This window comes from Prorops nasuta, unplaced genomic scaffold, assembly GCF_024137725.1.
Source record: "Prorops nasuta isolate Cenicafe-Biocafe unplaced genomic scaffold, Cenicafe_Pnas_1.2 PNAS00025, whole genome shotgun sequence".
In the NCBI taxonomy this organism is placed as follows: Eukaryota; Metazoa; Arthropoda; class Insecta; order Hymenoptera; family Bethylidae; genus Prorops; species Prorops nasuta.
The window spans coordinates 2378743-2399440 of record NW_027116822.1 but is presented as its reverse complement, the minus strand read 5'-3'; the positions used below and the strand labels follow the sequence as shown (position 1 = coordinate 2399440).

Sequence of the window (20698 nt, the reverse complement as noted above, 5' to 3'; positions counted from 1 at the left end):
AAGTACATCGATCTAGCAAACGCCGAAAAAGTGCACCGAGGCGAAAGAAAGCGGAAACGGAAAAGTCGTCCAAGACATAACTGATAAGAAAAATAATAAACTTACCAAAAAAAGCCTTCAAGGCATCCTAGTCGTTTTTCATAGTAAATGCAGAAATCAACGCAAATCGACACTGAAACTCTATATAATGTAGTCACTTTCTATGGACTATAGAGAATTTTATATTTACCAAGTGTCGTCTAGGAAATAAAGGTGAATGAGCTATTTTTGATTTTCTTTTTATTTGTTAGTAGTTTTTTTTATATCTATGTACAATAAATATTGATGCATTTTTACACTATTCATTAATCACCTTTTCTCTTATCGCATACTTATCACTTAAATTAAACCTTCGTTACTCTATAAATATATATTATTCATCCTTTAGCCGTTCCGCGAAGCGTCCGTAACTTTTGTCCACTTTTGTCTGACAGTGTAAGAAATAGGGGAGGGGCAAAAATACAATTGAGAATACACGAACGAGCACCATATTTGTTTTCTATGCGAGAGATTCGACGTCGTCATTAGGCTTCCGCAATACCAAAAATAATTTCACGGTTGACGCTTCAGGGAAGTCGCTATATATTTTACACAGTCGTAAAATTATCTTGAAAGTTGTGTGAATGTATGCATCTACGTGGCCCTTTCTCTGCTAGATATTAAGAATATTATACGCGATATTGGTGAATGGTGCTTTTGGATGTATCCATGTCATTGTGGGATTGGATAAAATATATAATGGTGTTTGTACGTGTATAATGTGTATATACCGTATGTATAGCCTGTATTCGTAGTATTAATGATAATAAAAATATAATATTATATTAATAATAAAATAATGGTAATCCTTGGATTACGTTCGTGTTCATGAAGGACGCCATTGTAGTCGTCATCGTCGTTACCTTAAAATATCGAATTTTACCAGCAGGTGGTCGCTTTTCAAAGACGATCAGCGCACTTTTACAATAGCTAAAAATTGATAGTTTATGATACAGTAAAGTACAGCGTGCTCCGAAGAAAACGTAAACAACAACGTTTAACAATCGATAATATCAAACAGAATAATTATAAGTATTTTTAAATATATATATATGTTTGTATATATAATATATATATATTTTATAATACACAAAACGTAACACTGTTGCGATTTCGGGGAATGCCCTACTTAAATAATAGTTTCGTAGAACGAGAACAAAGGTATATCTAACAGGTGTCAGGTCTAAAAATTCTCTCTCGTCCTCGTTGATCTTATTAATCCATTGTAAATGCACAAGTAAACCCATGCTTTGGAAGCTGAGGAGGAGTCCTTTGCGGCGGGTATTGTCGGGGAATATATCGGGGAGGTGAGATAATTTTCCCTAGAATTCTAGAAGACTGCAGTGCTACGACTACGAAAGAAGGAACGCAGCGTAAGTTCCTAACCTACTCCGCCAATCGTTCCTCGATCACAAAATTCCACATCATGTCGTCTATATTTACAGAGACCGGAAGTCACGATTTTCAAGGACCGAAAGTACAGAGCCCTACGCTTGCTCCTAGTCTTCGCGACTCCAAGATCTTCTCCTTTCCGGTTTCCGGTGCCCGTTTGACTAGCGCGGCCTCATTGTACTGTTCAACGGCTGCATAAGGCTACCATTGATATAACCGTGATAAGTTGTGTAAACGGCGGCCGGATTTTGCTGGTGCGGGTCCTGAGAGTACGGCGTCGGGACGTTGACAACGCCAACTGGAAGTTGACTTGCCTGATTCATAAAACCTCCTAGCTGTGCCTGGTTCATGTAACTGGTGGCTGGTTGGGCAACTCTGTACCCGTACTGGGCTGCCGCCATGAGATTCGTGTTGAGAGCTACGTTCGGGCTGACCCTGCTTGCTGCTGATTGCATCTGTGGGCAGGCAGAGCCTGGATCCAGGCTTTGCCTGTAGAGACTGTCGCCAGGATAGGGTTGCGTCAGCGATGGCATGTTTGCATTTGCGGATGACCTCGACGTCGATCTGGAAGGTGGTCCGGGAGTGCCTGGTGGAACAGTATTGACGTTGTAGTAATTCTTGGGATATCCAAGAGGTACCTGGGGTGGCGTTGGTAGTTGTCTCGATGGCTGTGGCGGTGTCATCGTGTGGGGAATCGGTGGTGGAGGCGTCAGATTCATCGCTGGTGGTGGAGTCGGAGGAATCATATCTAAGCCGTTTGTGAGCTGCTGCAGCTTTGCCAAACTACAAGAGTTTGTCGTTTGGTGACTGCCCGTAGTTAAAGACGGCGCCGGAGTATGAGAATGAGGCGGCATTCCGCTAGTCTGGATGTAAAAATTGGTCGCCGTGGTGCAGGGTGTCGGTGCGCCGGATCTGCTGCTCCTGTGCTGGATAACGTAGGTGTTCTGTGTTGGAAAGCCTTGAGATGCTACCGCCATGTAGTTCCCTTGCGATATTACTGCCATGTTGTGAGAATGAGCAGCGTGGCTGTGGGAATGTGGGTGAGGAACAGGTGGTACGCTCATTGCTGATGATTGCTGATACTGAGGAGGCAAATGACTACTGTGGACAGTAGCGTGGCTCGTTGAATGACTCTGTGAGGCCTGGGTAGATGGTGGAGTGGCTCTGTGACGATTTTGTTGCGTCGACCTTGATCTGTGAGTCGTTTGCGAGCTACTTGCCCTTTTGCTATGGGAACTCTGATTCTGCTGCTGCTGCTGCTGCTGCTGTTGCTGCTGCTGCTGCTGCTGATGAGAGCTCTGAATGTTGCTGGACATTGATAGCTGCATAGGCTGAGGAGTGTGGCTCTGCATAGGCTGCGGTGTATGACTCTGCATTGGTTGAGGACTCTGAGTAGGTATACTCTGAGGCGTATGGCTTTGCATCGGTTGTGGTGTATGACTCTGCATCGGTTGCGGCGTGTGGCTTTGCATCGGTTGCGGCGTATGACTCTGCATGGGCTGTGGTGTATGCGACTGCATCGGCTGCGGACTTTGAGTCGGTATACTCTGAGGAGTATGACTCTGGGGAGTCCTTGGCTGCTGTAATGGTTGCGGCGTGTGCGGCTGATGCATCGAATGGATATTAACCTGAGTTGGAGGAGTGTGTTGGGGCATCGAACAATCGTTGTACTGCACTTGATTAGGGATATTAACTGAAACAGACGTCTGACCGGAAGTTATTTGTAAGGACGTTGGAATCGGGCCGGAAACTCCGCTTTGCATTGACGGTAAAGCGCTCGGTGGTCTCTCTACGCTGTTTTGGGATGCCAGATCGCTGGCTATCGACGTAGGTGATTCCAGACCCAATTGGCTAACATCAAGATCGCATTGGCCATAATGTAACGAGTGAACGGAATTCGTGGTTGAATCAGGCGTATAAACTCCCATGGACGGTAGATCCGGTTGAGACGGTGGTGTTCTTTTCACCGAACCAGGATTCTCCAGGTGAGGCGTGGTCTTTCCACTTTCCGGCGAATGTTGCTTCAATTCCTCTGGCTGTGATTGTAAATGAATCAGTTCCTGTTGTTCCATGCCAGTCTGACTCGGTTTCTCTTGAGGCGTCATTGGTTGCGTTTCCGGCGAAGTCACATTTTCTTTCTTTTCATCGGGAGACGGAGGAGTTTCCTGTTTTGCTGGCAATTCCTCCAATTCTTTTATTTCCATGATTTCCTCTTTTTCACAATTTTCGCTTTTCTCCTCTTTCTTGGGTACTTCCGTCGCTTCTTCGGAACACCTGGTCTCCTCTGTCACAGCCTTTTCTTCCCCCACAGGTTTTGGAGACTCTATATTTTTTACCACAGACTCTTCCAGCTTTTCTGCATCTTCAGTCTTTTCGTTCGATCCTTCCAGTACCTTGTCATCGGGCTTTGGACTCTTCGACAGTGACCTTGGCCTCGGTGCCGGAAGCTCCTCCTCACCCTCGTCCTCGTCACCACCCTCGTATTCTCCAGGACTGCCCGTAGCTTCGGTATCAGCAGTAGTCGAAGGCTCTTCCACCATAGGAGGTTCTTCGCAACTTTTCTCTTCAGAGGGACTTTTCTCTTCTTCCTTAGAGTCAGGCTCCAATGATTCCGGCTCGTTTTCTAACGTTTTCACATCGGGAGGTGGAGAAAGCGGTGGTGGAGGTATCACAGGGCTCTCGGTCCTGTTTCTAGCGGGTGTTGTGGACTCCTCTGGCTTAAGTTGTGGCATCTTTAGATTCTCTTTGGTTCTAGACCGTCTCGAAGTTGGCGAGGTTTTCTCTTTGACTTCCTTTACGTCTTTTGGTTCTTTCATTTCCTTACTATCTTCTTTACCGTTGCACTGAGCCTCTTCGGCTATCCTTTTCTCCTTCTTGGCTTGCAGGTGCTTCGTCTGCCTGTTGGTGACCTTTAGCAACAGTTCATCGACCCTCAATTGTTTCTTTGCAGGTTTCTGTACAGTCGAAGTCGAGTTGACCACTTTCTGAGGAGTCTTTATTTCCATCGTTTCTTTACTGGATTCCTGCTTCTTATCCTTGGTCTTGTCTTTCTCTTTGTCCCTCAAACATTCCCTAGTCCTTTTCCTAGCTATCACCTCCTTCTCCTCGGGTTCTCTCTCGGAATGTTTACGTTTCCTCAAGGGAGTTGCCGCTTCAAGGGCTGCGGCTTTTGGTGTTCTTGTCCTTCTCCTCGTTAAGGCCAGTGGTGTCCTCGGAGAAATCTGCACAATTTTCGGCGTCACTCGAGAATTTCTGGGAGTTGTGGTGATTTTCTCATTGTCTACTTTCTCCACGCTCTTTTCTGTTTGCTTCTCTTTTACATCTTTAACCTTAACATCCTTCGCATTCTTCTCTTTCAACAGCTCCTTATGCACGATTTTCTGAGGTATCTTCACCTTCGACGGACTCTTCAAAGACGTCGACTTTCTCGGTGTTTTCCTGCCCTTGGGCTTCTTCTTTATTTTCACCCTTTGAATCTTCTCGACAATTGTTGGCACCGGCTTAGGCTCCACTGGCGAGGCGTCCGAACTCGCTTCCCCATCCTCAGCATTTTGATAAGGATTCGGAATCTGAGTGAGTAGCGGGATCCATCTGAGGCAATCTGGATCGAGGATTATCCTCGAGCTTTTCCTTACTTTTGCCATGTGCACGTCGACTTTGCTCCAGTCTACCACGATAGCAACCTTGAAATTCTCCTCGCCAGGAAGTCTGACAGACTTGACGAATCCTAGCAACTGCATCGCCGTGGCAATATCGTGAGCCGACACTCCAGTTTCCTTAGTGATGTCGCCGAGTTTCACTTCGGTAGCACCTCTATGCTTATCAAGGTACTCGAGAACGACGCTTTTCCAGAAGGAATGATAGGAGACCCGGCCAAGGTCGGACAATGGTTTCTCAGGGGTACCTGGTATACCCTCCACCTTAGAGAGTAGATAACTGAACTCTATGAGAAACCTGCCGAAGCCTTGACGTTGATACTGTGGTAAAGTCATTATGCAAGATACGTTGTACCTCTGGGCAGGACAGTGCTTCTCTTTGCTGAAGTAGCCCACCAAATGACAGCCATGCTTATCGTTCTTTGTTACTGCATAGAATAAAAATGGCTCAACGTCGTAATACAGTGTTTTGTGGTCGAGGAAAAGCTTCGCCAGGAGACACAAATTCTGACAGTAAATTTTGTTGACGTTACCATCGATCTGATAGATTGAAAAAGGATAGTTTTGATTAATATTAAAACTATTCAAATATAACAATACAGTATATTTATATTAGTGCATAAAAACAGGCATACCTCGAAGACTGATAGTCCGTTACATCGATAAATCTCAGTAGCAGGTGGATGTCTCCACTGACATTTGTCCATATGCCTGTCAAGGACAGCTCGGCTTTTCGTGTATTTCAGGCAGAATTCACAGAAGAACAATTTTGGTAGTCTAGCATATTCTTGGGGAAAGGGACTGGAGTACCAAGTTTCCACTTCGTATCGTCCGAAAACAATCGCTGCAGGATTCCTGGATACACTGGCATTATTCTGATTACCCGGATTGGTCGTTAGGTACTCGTCGATCTCGACAGTGCTCGATGTAAGTCTCGAAGCCCTCTCTCGTGCATCTTTGAACAAGTCAACGTCTTTTTGGGTGACTCCTGGGGGCAAGGTTTGCGGCAGCACTGGCTCCTCTGCAAAAATATCCAAAAAGCATTAAATCGTCTCGTCGCGTTACTCGATTTTTGCCACGGAACTTATTTTCTTCTTTAATTGACAAAAGCTAATATCAGAGTGAAACAACATAAAATTGCTCTAAAAAATTTATCATTAATTTAAAAAATACAGAAAATAATTGAGAAGCTATTACTCGTTCTGTGGCAAAAATGTTGGATTGTAAAATGTTTGACTATTAATGGTTAATGGGACTGCTCTGCACTTGCTTAGACCATGATGGACAAGCGACTTGAATTAGCAAGCTGGGGGAGAGCATTGGGGTGCACCAATAACCTGACGTAATAAAAATGCTTGCAGTGATAATCGAACACTTGTTAATGACGTTTTTAGTAATTATTGAAAGCGAAGCTGTCTTGGGTGGGTTTTTCGTGGAATGTGTTGGCAGAGTATCTCGAAAAATTCGTTCTTCATTGGCAGGGAAGATTTTGAGGTGAGGGCCAGCGTGTGTCACAATGACAGTGCCTGCTAAATGTCAGCAGCAGCAGGTAGGCTCCAGTATGAACAATTTGGGAAAGTGGCTGAGTGCTTTTTGCCACCCAGTGCCTTAATTCTTTCCTGCAATCTGATCAGTACGGTTCATTTGTTATCGTAGGAAAGGGAGGGTGGTATTGTGGAGTTTTTTTCGCGCCAAAGCTCTGAGACAACTTCAAAATATCTCTCAACGATGCATCAAAATTCTTCTGAAGCGCCATTACGTATAAAAATATCGTCGAGTCTCTTGATCCAGGATTCAGCGAAGTTACTTACAGAAGTAGTTTACATAAAATGTAAAACTATTAAAAAATATTCTATCAAACTTTGTAAACTTAACGAAACTATAGAATTAACTCGCGTGCATTTCGACATGCAAAAAAACCTTTGCCGTGGTACAAAACGTCAAATAAAGAAATGAGATATGCCAGAGAGCCAAGTGCTAATATGATTTACAAATAAAACATGCAAGAAAATGACAAGATGTTGACAGTGCAAAATAAATGAGATATTATCCGACGAATAGGGATCAATTTGCAAAGCTTGATCTATTTTACACTGCGCAATGAGGCAAGCTTTCGGTAAGATACTTGATTGCTCTAATAAAAGCTTTTCTTACTGGTAAGAGTGTAACGTGGAGCAAGTTTTGATAACGATCGAATCAAGGATCTTTGGCCGAGTACAATAATGCTCATGAGACGCGTGTAAAGACACACATACAAGAATACCACACCACACCGCCAACACATCCACGTGGTGGTGAGCGAGGATTAGATTAGACAAGAGGTAGTGGGTGATGGTATCGGAGGTGGTGAACGTAGCTTTTAATATCCTGGATTTTTGGAAAGCTTCATGGGGGGGGGGGTTAAGAGGAGCCGTGATAGATCAAGGTTTCTTGGTTGGTAAGGGGTAGACTCTTACCCTTCCTGATGGAGCAGGGTGTCGCGCGGGGTGTCGTGGTGGTGTTGGTGGTGGTGGCGCTTGTTCGTGGATGGGATTTATGACCTTGAGAGGATTTGGGATCTTGGGACGATTTCGAAGCGGATCCCTTGGTGGGATCCTGAACGGATTTAGAGGTACTGGACGATCTAGAGTCTTGTACGGACTTTGAGGATGATTTCGCAGTATCGGGATGGGACTTTTGATTGACGGACGAGGAGGAGGATTTGGCAAGGTCATACGGGCCAGATTTCAGGCCGGCCGGCACAGGGTGGCGTGTTGTTGATGTGGTTTCTGCAGCTTTCCTGCGCTTCTCGTGCTTGGCGAGCGGAGAGTTCGGAGGCGAGCAGTGAGAATTGGCGTCCTCGGCAGATTTCACGAGCAGCGAGGAATCCTTCATGAGTCTTCGTCGTTCGTGCTCGTGCCTTTTGCTGTTAACAGCGGTCTTGACGAGGCCCGAGGGCGTCATTTTTGGTACTTTCTCGCTCAACGAGCCAAACAGACTCTCGTCCGAAGGCGTGAAGATCCCGGGTCTGGGCACTCTGGCCTCCTCAGTCTTTTTCTTCTCCTTCTCCTTCTCTCTATCAGGCTCTGTCTTTGTTCTCTGCACTCTGGCGACCTTGGAGATTCTACGCTGTTCCTCCTGTTTCAGGGGTCTTTTCCTTCTGTCAGGCGCGTAGTTGGGGAGCGGGGCCCCGGGTCTCGTTCTGCTCGGCGTGGGCGCTGAAAAGAAGTGACTTAGGCCATCGAACAGGCCCTTGAGCTGTCCGGAGACCGGCCTAGCTTTCTCCAGCTTCTTTTTCTCTTGTTTCCCAAACGTCGGGGCAACTTGGAGTTTGGGCAAGGTCGCTCCAAAGGTATTGGTGATATTGCTGAAGAACGGAGACTCGCTGTTCAATTTAGCAGCAGCCGCCGCGAATCCCCAAGGCTTGTCCTCGTTCAAATCGCAGGCGAACGGACCTTTGGAGGCTATCTTGGAGGGGTTGAGCCTTCTCTCGGGACTCTCGTCCTCGGAGGTGGTAGATTCGCTGGACTCGCTGGTGCTCGCCTCCTCGTCGGAGCTGCTCTCGGTGCTGCTCGCCTCGCTGCTGCTGCCGCCACTGCTATTGTTGCGGTTGCTGTTGTTGCTAGCGCTACTGCTGCTGCTACTGCTGCTGCTGCTGCTACTGCTGCTGCTACTCGACACTTGGCGAGGCTTCCTCGAGACCGCCAACACTGCCGTGGCCCTCGTAGACCTAACACTCTGCGAGGGTGCTTTTTTATCACTTCCCCCCACCCGCTTCAGCTTACTGTGATCCGCGTTGAACGCGCTCAAACGAAAGAACTTTTGCTTCTCCTTCGAGATCCTGTCATTCTTTTCCTCGAGCAGCCTACCCTGGCCTGCGAGTGGGGTGGGGGGTTGTGGTAAGGGAGAGGAAGTTAGGGCTGGTTGACGAGGGGAGACAACACCCGCATTACCGTCCGAGCTGCTGTCCACCTGCGACACGACCGAACTGCGACTCTTCCCTGCTGTCGATGACGCCAGGCTCTTCCTTGACAACGTCGACCTAAAAACACCCAACGCAATCATTCATTTGCCCCTTTAAACAATCTATCGGTGTGTTTCAAGTTATAAAATCTAAACTTCAATATATTTTGTACACAAGTAACGTCTTATAATTAGCCTCACTATTTTCGTTCTAAACAAATTACATCATACTACTGTTGCTACCAATCTTACAGTATCTATTTTAAACAAGAATGCAAATACTAAAAATTCAAAGATTCTCAAATTCTTTACAAACAGAAAATCTCGAGCTCTATAAAGATTGTAACGATTGGCATATTATAAAATCATTCCTAATCGATAACAATTTTTATAAATCTACAGAAATAGTTAGACTAAATATAAGTGTGTGCGATCCAGTCGATTATCGTACTTTCTGTTTTCTCTGAGTTTGCTGAGTCGTTTTCTTGCACTGGTGGGAGTGCCATCGTCAGCGGAACCTGCGTCCAGCGTGGTCCTGCTTCTCTTAGCATCGTCCTTCGGTGTGTTATGCGGGCTCTGACAATGCCGGCACCTCCAGGGTGCTTTACTTTTTTTGTCCAGCGCCGGATCGAGGCAGCTGGGGTGGTAGCACTTGACGCAACTCGTGCATTTCACCAGGTAGCTCTGTGACTCCCTCTCGAGTTGGCAGCCGGCACAGGTGGCCGAGCAGTCGTCGCAGGACCACGTGATTCCACGCTCGACCAGAATCGCCAGTTCGGGTGGGGCGCAAGAATTATGTAGCGCTGCCCCGCATACGCTGCACCTGCTCAGCTTCTCGGCGTTTCTTCTCGCGTTGTTGTTGCTGCCCGCTATCGTGGCTCCCAGGCACTCTTTGCAAATCGGCAATGGCGCTGGCGTCTAAAATTAAACAATTCTATTACTAATTTATCGTTACAAACGACAAAAATTCTACTGCAAAATTATTCCCATAAAATCTTTAATTTCTATCAACGTATTGTAATATGATAAACAATAATAACCTTTGATATACGCAAAAACTAACAAATCAATTAAAATCTTCTAAAACTATTAATTATCGTTAATTATATTAACGTGCATCAATGTCTGATAAAATAGAAAAAGCAGAAAAAATTTGGACCACTAATGAAATAGTGGTATCTGGTTAATTATAATGAAATCCAGAGTTAATTGAATCATTCATAAGCATTAAATCATTCGGTAGGTCGAATAGGTTCTGAAGGTAGTTTTGCTATTAACACTTGTCGACGCATGGAAATTGGAGGGAAATTAATATTCAACCGGTTATGTATGATTATACGGCTGTGTGGAGTGTGTAACCGGGCAAAGATATTATTATAGGCCGATTGTGCGGTTTACATCACGCACCGGGCACCCGTTTATAAACGCGCTTATAAACCTATGTAGCGGTCACCAACTCTCTCGTACACCAAAACAACCTAATACAACAATCCGCTCTGGTTACAAGCTTACACAAATAAAGTAGATTCGTGTCCACTTAGATAGCAATCGAGCGTTCTTGTATATATGTATACAGTAGCGGTAACATTGCATTTATAGTATATTGCGATATAGTGATATATATATATATATATATAGTAGTGCTAGTAACAGTAACAGTAGTAAATATGAAGCATTTTCAAGTACACGTATAAACGTGATTATAGCAAACATTTACTCCCACGTGCATAAATAAATGTAAAATGCGGCAGAAAATAGGGAACGTTAAACGTAATTATTCATTCCGGCTGTAACGCCGGTTGGACTTACAGTCGGTTTCACAAAGGGTGCATCTTATTAAAAACTTATACGGGAGCTGCGAGCACACGCTTTATATACGTTGCCCCATATTCTCAAACATGACCAGTAAAATTTAGTTACACCCGTTTCCTTTCCCAAATCACGAACGATACATCAAACGAATCGTTTCATTGTCGGATTTAACCCTTTATTATAGACTGTGCGGGGTAACTCTGTTTAAAATTACTGCTTTACAGTTTAACGTGATACTTTAATATGTATGTGATAATAAAAAGGCATGGTTATAAGAGTGAGTTTTTTATCTACTTTCATTTCAGATTTAATATGAGAGAAGCTCGTAAAACTTTAGTGTATGTTTCATATTTACTTTGAGTTATTGCACTTGGGAAAATTGTTTGTACCCTAGTAAATAATGAAAGTCAAGTCTCGGGTGTGAAGGGTTAGTAACCGTCGAATTTAGTTGTGGTCAGAGCGCCCTCTCGCTTCACAGTAAAACGAAGCGGTATGTTATTGAATTTAACCTCAAAACTGTTTAGTTTTCTTCTCCGATCGATTTGTGGTATTCGATAGGTATTATTTTAGAATTATCGTCACAACTTACGATAATTGTGATAGATTAGTAAAAGGGAAAATGATTGAATTGATAAAAGAAGTAATAAAGTGTTTGTGATACAATTTTTTAGAACCAGCACCCATATATTAGACGAATTAGTTAGAACGGTAAATAGGAGAGTAACGTCTTAATTCGTTGGCTCGAAATTACGTATTCATAAGTGTATTGGCCAATAGGTGACGCGGGGCTTCGCGATTGGCGGAGTGTATCGTGCAACAGGTCGTTGGTCCATGGCACAGATGCTGCTCACGTGCTTGGAAATTATTGCATTTCCACCGAGGAAAATGTTAGAATACAAAATCCAGTGGGTTTTTACGATCAGTTTCAGAAGGTTTCGAAGGAAACTGGGAGAGTCTCGCGCGTGCGACTGTTGGCTATTGGACGATTTGTAGGTTATGAGCGATTACATAATGTCGATAAGCAGACTTCTTCGTGTGTGTTTACTGTATTCGTGTTGTGTTGTCCAATGACCTCGCGCTTACTTCAAGCAGCACGCATTCATTCGTCTTTTAGATTTGCACAGGAGATATTTCAACTTGTGGTGGGGCAGTGTCGTGACGGAATCGATGGGAGCTCGACTCTTTCTAGATTCAACGGCAAATACAACTTCATTTTGTACGTTTTAATACACAATTATTCTAAAACGAATATCTAATTAACTTAATTTCTGTTAAAAGAAAGATGAGAACGGACATTCCATTGTTCTAAAGAACTTCCTATTCAATAATATCATTTGAATTTGAAAAGTGATGTCCAAAATCAATAAAGCAGGGAGATGGAAAAGCGCGGGGAACTGTCGAAGTTTGGGCGCCATCTATCGTAAAAATCTCTGAATTAAATAGAACGGGATTGGACCAGGCTGCAGCTGGGGCAATTGGCAAGTCCAAAGAGTCGTGCAAAGCGTAGCTCAGTCAGCTCGATTGGGAACAGGTTGCCAACGACGTTTACGTGTATTAGTATGAACTACGGTCGGGCGCGGGTTTCGCGCGTGTGTAGGTAAAGCCAAGCAAAGTGGTGAAGTGGGGAGGGAGGCGATTCCGGGAGGATCAATAAGAGAGCGATATACAAACGAGTCACCGGAAGTCGGTCGAGATAGCACATCTACCCCTTCTCCCCCCACTATTACTGCTCTGCCATTCCCTGGATTGTCTGAAACGCGGCACAGAACCTCCGCGAGGCGTAGGTACTTGGCGTGACTCTTCAACCGCGAAGAAAGGACCCTAACGAGCCAACGATATTTTCCTCCTTGATTCGCGTGACCCTGCTTCCTCGCGCCGCCATCTTTCATTCTTTTATCCGAATTCCTTTTATTACAGAGTAAGCAAACACAACTGAATGCACTTACAAATTTTCTTAAACCTAATGGAAACGACATTGATTCCTCTCTCAAAACAAACAAGAACAGACATAGAATCTACTTTCAGCAGCTAACCAAAAATCGGTATACAAGAATTTAATCAATGCAATTTCGGTCCCAAAGGATGATAAACTAAATTTGACACACGGTAAAGACTAAGAAAATATAAGGAACTGTTTTACCCAAAAGATTCTGTTTGAAAAACGAGCAAGAATATGGCTCAACTTGTTTTTGAGTCAGAATTAGTTGAGCTGCGCTTAAAGGTAATTTACAATTAGATTTCGAACAACCTCTATAAACACAGAAGGGTCCAGAACAATTTTTTTTTCCAGGAATATCGCGCAATCGTTTTAATCGGACAGATTCTCAACAAATAACGTTGCCTATTTAGAATCAGGCGATTGTTCTCGAAGACGAGGCTCGCATTCTTCTAGGTAGGTATGCTAGCTTTGCTCTATTCAAAGTTCAAGGTCACACGACTGTACGTGAACGTGTGCGGACAACTGTTGCTCTCCCTTTACATCGGAGCATTGCTCTTTCAGGAATTCCCAAGAAAATAAGGAATTAATTCACATTAATCAGACAACTTTAAATAGAGATAGAATCAATTCTTCACTTTAGGTGAAAAGTCAGTCAGCAGTGTGCTGATAAGAGTCTCTACGATTATGAACAATTAAAAACGGATTTAATTGAATTGAAAAATACGATAAAACTGTTAACTACTGTAATAAGAAAGGCCAGTAGGTCGCTGTAGAAAATTAATACTTATAAAGAAGCGAATCTTGGCAGAGCGAGCAATAACAAAAAATCCAATAAAGACAAGCCACCAAGAGCGTTAGAAAAATAACAATTGCGAAAAATACAAACCTTGGAGGGGGGAGGTTCTGCTTGAAAGTGAGCTTGGTGGTGCTCGCCAGATTTTTTGAGGTAGGGGGGTATGTCGGGCTGTTTGAAGAGCCTGCCATCCTGGAGGACGAAGCCCCTGTCGACGGCTCGTTTCGCCGATAACCTCAGGGCGGTTCTGAGGTCACCGTCAGACGTCTCATCGACGGTTCTACTTTGCCTGATGTGTTTTTCGATTTTCTTCAAGGTCGAGCCATCCCTCTCGCCCAGCTCTCTTACAGCCTTGGCCAGAACCTTACTAAGGTCCGTGGTCTTGGCGACCTTCAACGGTTTCGTCGCCAATCCTCCAGGGTCCTTGTAGCTCGACTGGCCCTGTACGAAGAGAAAAATTAATTTGACTCTTCACCAAGCAAGATAACATAAAAATCAAGGTTTAACGTTAGAATAAAACGACTAACGGTACCTTGTTAAATATTTTGAGCACATCGCCGCGTTTGACCGCGACCTCGAGGTGCTCAGCGATTTCCTCTTCGTGAAAATTATGGTGTTGTCTGATGGCATGGCAGATTCTTTCGACACTGGGTCGCTGTTTTTGGCTGCGAATCTTCCTTATCGCGTCCAGGAACCAGCCTGACCACGTGTCTGCCGACTCCGGTTCGTCCATTCTCAAAAATTCTCCTCTCTTGGCGTCTCTCTCTTTTTCCTGCCTCTCTTCCTCCTATTATTTATATTGCCCTCTCTTGTAGCCTCGCGCTCTATCCTAGTCTCCTGTATGCCTCTTCCAACTATCGCTCTCACTCGCTCCTTCTTGTTGCATTCACATCCTAAGCTCAAGACTCGGCCCGTCTTGGGCCGAAATCTCGTTTTCTTCCACTGTACCTTTCTATGCTGAAACAAAACACGATCACAAATTAGTATATTACTGCAACAACAATTTATACATTTTTATATAACAAAGAGGCATATTTTTTCATTCTTTTTCTCTCAAATTTATTAAACCGATCTTTCTATAAACATTTAAATGCTATATATCTACTGAATGTTTATATAAAAATGACACGTTTTCTGTAAAATTAAAATTTGTTGAAAAATCTTGTATTGAACGACGAGTGCGACTATCCACGTGTTTTTAATCGCGGGAGCGAAACTTTCACCAATAGAATTGTGAGAGGTGATGAAAAGGCGAAGGGGGATTGTGAGGAGGGAGTCAAGTTTTAGATGATGTATAGATATAGGATTACGTAATAAAATTGGAATTTATATCTTCGCGATAAATCCTCATCATCGACCATTTTTTGCGAGTTACGATTTGCCACTTTAACCTATAGCGGAGCACAAAGAGAGTGAGTTTAATGATGAGTTGAAACAAAATATCAAACAATTCCATTTTTCATTTGCAAAACAATCGAACAAAGGTTCATAAAATCTTTTGTTTAAAATTGAATTTTGATTTCAAAATTTTTACAAATATCGTGCCACATTATTGATTTTAAATCGTGAGAAATATTTTTCACGTAATTTCAAGTATGCTAGATAAAGCCGTTTCCTAGTAATATATATATATATATATATATAGGTTTCTATTTGTACATTTAAACAGATAAAAAAGTTAATTTTTGGGTCGCAGAGATTGAATGAAAACGAAACAATGCATCGACGACAAGGAGAGAATGGATGAATAAAAAGAGAAAGGACAGAAGTAATCGGAGAGAAATTTGGCCATAACGCGTGTCGCTTGATCTCCGCTGACCCTTCAGTAGCGTTTGAAGGAGAACAAGGGGGATCACCTCTCTCTCTCGAGTCTTTCATTTACTTGGTGGACCCAGCAGCGTGTTGGTACCTACCGTGGCCCGTGAGAAACTCGCACCCACGTGTACATGCCCGTAAAAAATCGCGCATTAAATTCCGGATGAAAGTGAATCTAATCGAGGAAAAAAGATGTAAAAACTTTATAACTTGATTTAGCATTGTATACGTGATTTATTTCACGATTATTCGATAAAAGAAACTGAAACTCGTGCAATTATTGTCGAGTTTGGTCGCTGGCAGTTTTGGAAAGTGACTCTCTATCGGCCAATTATTATCAATCATCGAAATTCTCCGCTTGTGCCTCGCGATAATTGCGCCGAGAACCGGCAGGAGCGACGCGGAGTTTAATCCGCTTTCACTCTTGATTCCTGATCTGTACTGTTGAGTTTACTGTGCAGCCCCCCCCCCCCCCCCCCAGTTGCCAGTAGGGACAAAAAAACTTGAAAAGATTTCCAATTACTTTCAACGAGCAACGCGCGCGCTTTTTCATTCGCATGGTAAAACAGAGCGAAAAGCAGGGTCGGTAAGGTAGATCCAAAAATGGCCGAAAGAGGGGGGTAGACAAATGGCGGGAAAAGTTGGTAAGCATCGAGGAGATAAAAAAAACACACGCAGAGTGGGCTTTCAGCTGTAGCAACACGTTGACCTAGGCCAGGGCGCTTGGATGCACGATAATAAATAACGCCGGCGTTTAGAGCCGTCGACTGGCAGACTGTGCCGAGAAAAAAACTGTAAAACACCGGGTTAAACCGGCTCCCTCGCTCGATTAGCACGCTGGCTTCGATCCCCGACTCCCCGACTCGCCCTATTTTCTCACCCCGTATACACACGCTCGCTCCATCGAGAATCCTGCAATACCTTCACAGTTCAACGCTTTCCCGCCAAAAATGAAGAGCCGTTGCTCGGTGACTCGTTGACATTCTCAATCGATTCGAGCTATCGATACTAGCGACACAGTTGAAGTTTGTAGCGAAAAATGATTTGCGAATAAAAGTGATTCGTGCTTTTGTTGTTGCTTAAACGCTCGGCTAAATCTCTCTTGCGTTCAGAGTTATGGATTGTTGTCAAACAAGCTCGGGAGAAAGATAGGAGCTTTCTTTGACAAGCAGAATGACAGGGGTCACGTGACAGACAGTAATCGTCTCGTGCACGTGGTCGGATCGTTTATCGTCACAGCTTTATCGTTGATGAATGAACTTCCTAGTACTCTCGCATCTTTACAACCCCGCCAGATCCCCCAAACACCATTGATGCACGAGAACCTGCTCGACTGTAACTCAATTTACCGAAATTCATCAATCAACCTGAAGAATTGACCTTAAACTGAAATACCGTAGTGTCTTTTTGTCGAATTCACCATAGAAGCTATAGTTTTTTTTCTTGAAGATTTTTATCGAATCAAATTTAGTCATTAAATTGCAATAAATATTTCATATGCAATCGGTAATTTATTCATCGAAAGAATATTATTTTTTTATAGTTTTATTTCGTGTATTTAATAAATGCATCACTTCAAACATTGATTTTTATTTTGTTACGAATTCCCACGAAATTTCCTCTTGATTATCTCGGTCTATTGATCATGCTTTTTTTACATAATCCTGTGCATTCTCCGTTTACTCTTTCAATGATTCTTTTTCTTCGAATTGGAAGAAGGGACTCGGTAGGAAAGTTTGGCGAGTGGCTTGTGTATAAAAACAATTAGGCTGGCGTAACACTATTTTTGGGAACTCTCAGTCGTGACTCATGTGGGAACAGCCAATATATTCGAACACGCGCTTGTAACACATGCCCGTGTTCCCTTTCGTTTATTCAAGGTCACTTGACAGTCACCGATAAACGTCGATCAAAAATAGAGATAAAATTAACAGAGAATAAAAGTTGCTCGATCTTTTGCCAACTTCAGTATTTCATTATAGATAGAGAACTTCTAGGAATTTTTACATTGATATATAAGTGAGCATTTCGTTTAATTTTTCTGTGCTTAAAAATTGATTTTATTTCCTTCACTGTAGGATTTAGGATATATTATTTTGCATGAAATCATTAGAGTCTATTGAAGGCTACAAACTAAAAGCAGCTCTTTGGTCTCTTTGACATTGAAGTTAATTGTATATAATAAAATCAGAAAACTGTACTTTAGTATTTTTGTATTAATCTTAAACTCTAGTCTGATGAATTTTAAAATAAAGAAAAGTCATATTTCATTATTATCTTATTTTAAGAAAGAATATAAACTCACGAATGTTTTTCAGATAAATCTATAAAACTTTAGATGTGATACTGATATTTCTGCTAAAAAAAGTTCAGAATTTTTAAAATCAATGTTGTAATTTTTCAAATAAAAAAAAACATTGAAAAAAGAATGAAAATGTAATTTAGATGGAAGCGAGGCCAATTCTATTTTAACGATCGATTAAACGGTGCATTTTAGTTCTTTTTTCACGATAATTATGACTCACTGGTCATCGCTCTAAATCACGAAGAAGCTTCCAACGTACACAAACGGACTGAGACGAATCGCTGTTGCTTTTAAACGCAAAAGAGCGCGACATATCGATCGATAAAAACTTAGTCGTTTAAAATACATAACATGCGCATTCAAAAATCAAAATGTTTGTGAGGGAGTTTTAAAAAATTGCGAATAATACAATTTTTAACTGAATAATTATCAAAATTAGCTTAGAGAGCTGATAAACTGGAAAAAAATAAATGTGAAAAGGGAACAGTTTTGTAAAATCAATGCGTCGAGCATTGGGACAGATTATGGTAGTAGGAAAAATGAGGAACTATGTCAAATAAAACGTCGCTAAACGGAAAAATACGTAATATATTCGTTCGTCCTGTATTTCATCGCCCTTTAGAAAAAGTGAGAACGAGAAAGAGAGGGGGGAGAGGGAGAGAGAGGGAAGGGAGAGGGGAGGAAAGTATGCAAAGTATAGCAGAGAGGGAAGTAGGAGGAGAATGATGCATAGAAGGAGAAAGAAACATAACAGCTGCCGTATTTACGCGGACTAAAAAATAATCGATCAGAGAGCTTCTCGTTTAACAATCTCCCATCACCGAATAAGGCCAAAGATTCCTCATCCGTCGCTTCCGGTATGAGCTAGTCAGTCCTGACCGGAAGCTTGTAGCATTTTTTATTTCCACTTCTGCTAGAAAAATCCGTTGAGATTCTTCGACTGGCTTACACCGTTCACTTGGAACTCTTCCCGTGGAATTGCATAAAAATAGGGAGCCGGAAAAATGATCGAAAACGATACTTTAAGAGGACAGAATGAGACTGCGACGAGTGGAAAAGCACAGATCGAATGTTTCGTTATTAAAAAAAAGTCAAGTGGTGGGGTGAGTCAGGGGTGGGGGTTGTAAGAGTAGAGAAAAAAGTGACAAATTATTGTTGGAGATAGTAGGTTAATCGACAAATATTGGATGATCGCGAGAGTCAGGAAGGTGATGGGAATTGGGGGGAAAAAGAACCGCGTTTTTCGATAGCCGTTTGTATTTTCCGACGGCCGTCGCGAGCGGTTGCCGTCGTCGATGCTTTCTGTTCTTTGACGGGGGGAGAGAGGGGTCAGGAAACGGGTGCTATGGTGAAGACGGCCAGGTGCGCCCTGGCGGACGAGCTGGCGAGGCAAGGCAAGCCGGATAAAGGCTGTTACGTTGACGAACAAGACGGGCATACAAGCTTCTCGAAACCCGACGGGCAGCCATCTTGCCCACCAATGCTCACTATAACACTTTTCACCCAACTTTCCCACCTTTCCACTATCTCACCTATCAAAATATTCATACATACAGACTCACTGACACCTCCTGTTCAACGTACACCTCTGATTTGTCGCAAAAAACTCGTTCAGTTTCACGAAAAACTGTCACGAACTCCACGATGGCTGCGAGGTATCTCTATCTCCCTCTTATAGAAGTACTCTCTCTCTCTCTCTCTCTCTCTCCTTCTGCCTGTCTTTCTCTGTCTCCCCTTCAGTGAAGCCCGAGTATATCACAGGAAATTCGCGATCGTCTCGCGACGAAGAGCATACGGAAGATCGATCACAGGTTTTACGATCTTTGGAATATTTTAGAGTTTTTTCCATTTTAGCCGTTTACTTCTCTGTCGATCGTTCATTCGCGCTCTCATTCTCTCTCCTTCTCTCTCACTCACTCTTCCACTCATTCTCTCTTCCTCACCCTCTCTCTTTTTGCATCTATCCATCTCTGTCTCTCTTGATAGTTCGCGGCCGGACCCGTATGCGTCGGATAAATTGAACGACAAATACTTTTCGATTGGGGCGAGATCGCCGGTTTACCTTAAGTGTGTTCCATGTAGGGATCCAGCAATTGGCTATCTCGTGGCACAGGACATGCAATCACGACCACCGATTAATCGCGCGAAAACAGCGTCACATTTCACACAAATCAACAAAGGTTACCCACTTGACAAAGATGGCGGTCGCGGGGCTTACACACTCCGCGCACGCGGTGGGGAGCGCACTGCGCACGCTACGGCCAAGTCACGAAACTATCGCGGCGGCACGCGTTAACGTTGACCAATCAGAGCGTCCCTACCACCGGACTTACACGAACTCTGCCCGAATCCGAGATTCACTTACGTGCGCCGTACTTGCTGCGTGCGACAGCGACGCATGGAACTCTCTTTACCCCCACCTCTCACCCATCGCATCTGTACCACCTATAACATACGAATGGGAAAGTACATATGTGTGTTTACATATACTTTACATGCCAACGCGTAAACCGGCTGCCAGAAACCACTTAAAAACTATTAATTATTTCATTTTAGTTTCAATCTTACCCCCTAAGTATTCACTCTTTTCGCTTGTCATTTAAAAATTATAATATGCCTATCGTCAGCTTCTTCCACTTTTCTTCATTCTTTCCCCTGTTCCTGGTTATTAAAATTGCATCAGCGATAAATATATATGATTGCTGCTTTAGAGTTTTAACTCGTGTGAGTTTTGTCATGACCGTAACAAGAAAATTAGGACCCCGTCTTTCAAAATTTTAGAGAAGTTTCAATTATCTTTCATTTTTCGGGGAAATGATTTCCACTAAGTGTTCTTGGTTTTGTGATTCCTTTAACACACTTTATTTACACCGATTGTTTCATCGTCATCAATGGTGAGAAAGGAGCTGATGAGTCAAAGAGTTTGATTTTTAAGCGGGTGGAAGTGTTGTTAGATATTTCACTAC

General features: G+C 43.2%; 1 protein-coding gene across 3 annotated transcripts; it reads right to left on the bottom strand.

Moving 5' to 3' along the window:
* Positions 1-84: 84 nt before the first annotated feature.
* On the bottom strand, positions 85-20079 carry enok (enoki mushroom). Of its 3 annotated transcripts, none has more exons than XM_066741788.1 (7): positions 19795-20079; positions 14145-14569; positions 13706-14053; positions 9520-9986; positions 7583-9147; positions 5762-6147; positions 85-5666 (listed from the first exon to the last, which is right to left on the bottom strand). In XM_066741788.1, the coding sequence occupies exons 2-7, from the start codon at positions 14343-14345 to the stop codon at positions 1632-1634; spliced, it is 7002 nt and encodes a 2333-aa protein (XP_066597885.1). In that variant the 5' UTR covers positions 14346-14569; positions 19795-20079; the 3' UTR covers positions 85-1631. The 3 variants fall into 3 exon arrangements, with proteins under 3 accessions (XP_066597885.1, XP_066597886.1, XP_066597887.1); XM_066741789.1 differs by lacking the exon at positions 19795-20079 and adding an exon at positions 19287-19379; XM_066741790.1 differs by having other exon boundaries at positions 87-5666; positions 9059-9147; positions 19795-20076.
* Positions 20080-20698: the final 619 nt, after the last annotated feature.